The following is a 2729-nucleotide window of genomic DNA, read 5'->3' on the forward strand; positions in this document are numbered from 1 at the left end:
CATATATAAATAAAACCACGTTTTGTTTTTAACATTAGTAATTCTTTTTGTACATAATGTTATATCATTGTTAATGATAAATTAATTCAAGCAACAAAACAACCTGAAGAGCCAGTTGGGAGCCGGTAAGCCGGTAATATTTTTAGTGAGCTGAGCCAAAAGAGCCAGTTCTCTTAAAAGAGACGGAATTCCCATCACTACTTTGTTGCCACTGTGAATAAGAGGTTACACTAACTCACTGCTCCATCTTCTGGTACAAACTGGTATTGCATGAAAGTAAAGCCCAAAGAACAGAGGTGATTTTTAACCCCACTTGAGATTAGTTCATGTTTTTCTAATTCACTTGGTTTGGGGAAGCCTCTCCCACATTCTGTTTAAATTAAGTCATAAATATATTTGAAAAATAATTCTGTGTTCTGATGGACTCTACATTCAAGATTCAGGAAATTTATTGTTCATATACATCACAAAAAACCAAATGGTTACTCAGAGCCATGAAATTCTTCCTTTGCAGGTTCCCTTCAATGTGTGTAATCTCATGAAGTTTACAATGAGCCGATTGTAGGAGGCTTCTGTCACAGTGTCTGCACTTGTATGGTTTCTTTCTTGTGTGGACTCATTTATGCACTTTAAGGTCACGTACAGTAATGAAGGATGACTGACACTGGTCACAAAGGTGCTTTTGAATACCAGTGTGAAGGAGATAGTGCTTTATGGTTAATTGCTTTTTTATTAATTGACTTGATGTGGGGAAGCCTCTTCCACATTCGTTGAAGTAGTTCATTTTGTCTCCAGTGTGTCTACATTGATGTGGTTTTAGGCGCTCTTGATGTTTGAAATGTTATGCACAAACAACGCAACGACACACTTTCCCACCACCACAGTGACGACAGGGTTGAGAACTGGATCCATCTGTGTCGCTCTGCTTCTAAACAAAGATACAAAGGCAGTGTAAGTCAGGGAATTCCTTCAACATTTTTATCCTGAACATTGCCTGAAATAAAGAGCATCTTTGCCAGTGTCCAATTACATTTTACTGTTTACATTATAACACTCAGCTTACTGGGCGAAAATGTCTCTTAATTTGTTGGAAATCTACTTAATGGGAAGATTGGATGTTAAACCCCTGGATGCTCTACTCTGCATGCCACAAGATAATAACCCCAAGGTACTCTCTAATGGATCCATTGGAGTGTGAATGTTAGATAGATAGAAATGAGACAAGCTTTAAAACTTTACTTTTTTCCAACAACAGTAAAGTTTCAGGAGATTTGTGTCAGAATTCACTGAGTTTTCATGTCTCATTTCGCTTTGAAATTAAACTAAATGCACATAGTACTTCAAAATAATTGCAAGTGTAAAAAGAAAAAAAAATATAAATACATACCTCACAGTAACTGCACTTGTAGAGTTTCTTTCTGAAGTGAATCTGTTGGTGGACTCTTAGGGAACGTGGCTCTTTAAAAGCCTTTACACATAGGTCACATTTATAAGGTCTCTCCTCAGTGTGGGTAAACATGTGCTGCTGTAAATCTTTGTGTGTCACAAACAGTTTGCCACACTGATCACAGAAGCAAAAATCATTTTTGGTGTGAATCCGTACATGAATATTTCGGTGTCCTGACTGGCCAAAATTTTTTCCACAAATGTCGCAGCTGTACGCCTTGATTCCAGAGTGGGTAACTTGATGGCTTCTTAAGTGGCTACTGCGCGTAAAAGCTTTACCACACAACTCACAGCTGTGTGCTTTAACTCCGCTGTGGATGAGTTGGTGTGTTTTTAAGTGTCCAGGTTGGCTAAAAGATTTTCCACACAAGTCACAGCTGTACGGTTTAACGCCACGGTGGATAAGCTGGTGTGTTTTCAAGCTTCCGAGATGGGTAAAAGACTTTCCACACAAATCACACCTGAATGGTTTAACTCCACTGTGAATGAATTTGTGTGTTTTTAAACTTCCAGCCTGAGTAAAAGAATTTCCACATAAGTCACAGATGTATGGTTTAACTCCACTGTGGATGATTTGGTGTGTTTTTAAGTGTCCAGCCTGGGTAAAAGATTTTCCACACTCAGCACAGCTGTACGATTTAATTCCACTGTGGATGAGTTGGTGGGGTTTCAAGTTTTTAGGATGGCTAAAATCCTTCCCACACTCATCACAGCTGTATTTTTTCTCTCCCTTTCTTCTGTGAGGTTTGTCGGCCTCACGAGAGCGCTGACTTCTCGCTCCATGTTGGTCCTGCAGTGACAGAGATACAAACAGAGCTTTTTAAAAAAAAAAAAAACCCAAACCAAAACAAAACAAAACAACCAGCTGTGCACACAGTTTCAATAACAGTGTAACTGTCATACTTTTCTCACCTCCTGTGTTGAAGTCATTGTTTCCTCTGTAGTGGCTGAGCTGAGTCCAAATGGCTGAAATTGTTCCTCTGCTGCTCCACCAGACTCTTCTCCTCCTGTTACTCAGCTGGGACACAAAAAGTAAATCTATGTATTTTATCCCTGACAAAAAGAAGCAGAGAATATGAACATTGCTACTTTCCTCAGTGACAACAATACCTATGAAGCTTCAAGGTGAAACCCCAGAAGCAACTACAGAAAGAAAGTCATCAGCTGCCTACAAGAACTTGAAAGGGAAAAAAGCCACTGAGCGCCCTGCATACCACCACCTTTACCCAGGGGATGCTACACCCTGTATATATGGACTTCCATAGATACACAAAGGATTGGAT

At 39.5% G+C, this 2729-nt stretch overlaps 1 protein-coding gene across 1 annotated transcript; it reads right to left on the reverse strand.

The window, feature by feature from the left end:
* Window positions 1-431: 431 nt before the first annotated feature.
* Window positions 432-2516, reverse strand: LOC112847924 (zinc finger protein 239). Its single transcript, XM_025910529.1, has 3 exons — window positions 2359-2516; window positions 1388-2236; window positions 432-928 (listed from the first exon to the last, which is right to left on the reverse strand). The coding sequence occupies exons 1-3, from the start codon at window positions 2374-2376 to the stop codon at window positions 842-844; spliced, it is 954 nt and encodes a 317-aa protein (XP_025766314.1). The 5' UTR covers window positions 2377-2516; the 3' UTR covers window positions 432-841.
* Between the last annotated feature and the right edge of the window lie 213 nt (window positions 2517-2729).

This window comes from Oreochromis niloticus, linkage group LG9 (assembly GCF_001858045.2).
Source record: "Oreochromis niloticus isolate F11D_XX linkage group LG9, O_niloticus_UMD_NMBU, whole genome shotgun sequence".
Classification (NCBI taxonomy): domain Eukaryota; kingdom Metazoa; phylum Chordata; class Actinopteri; order Cichliformes; family Cichlidae; genus Oreochromis; species Oreochromis niloticus.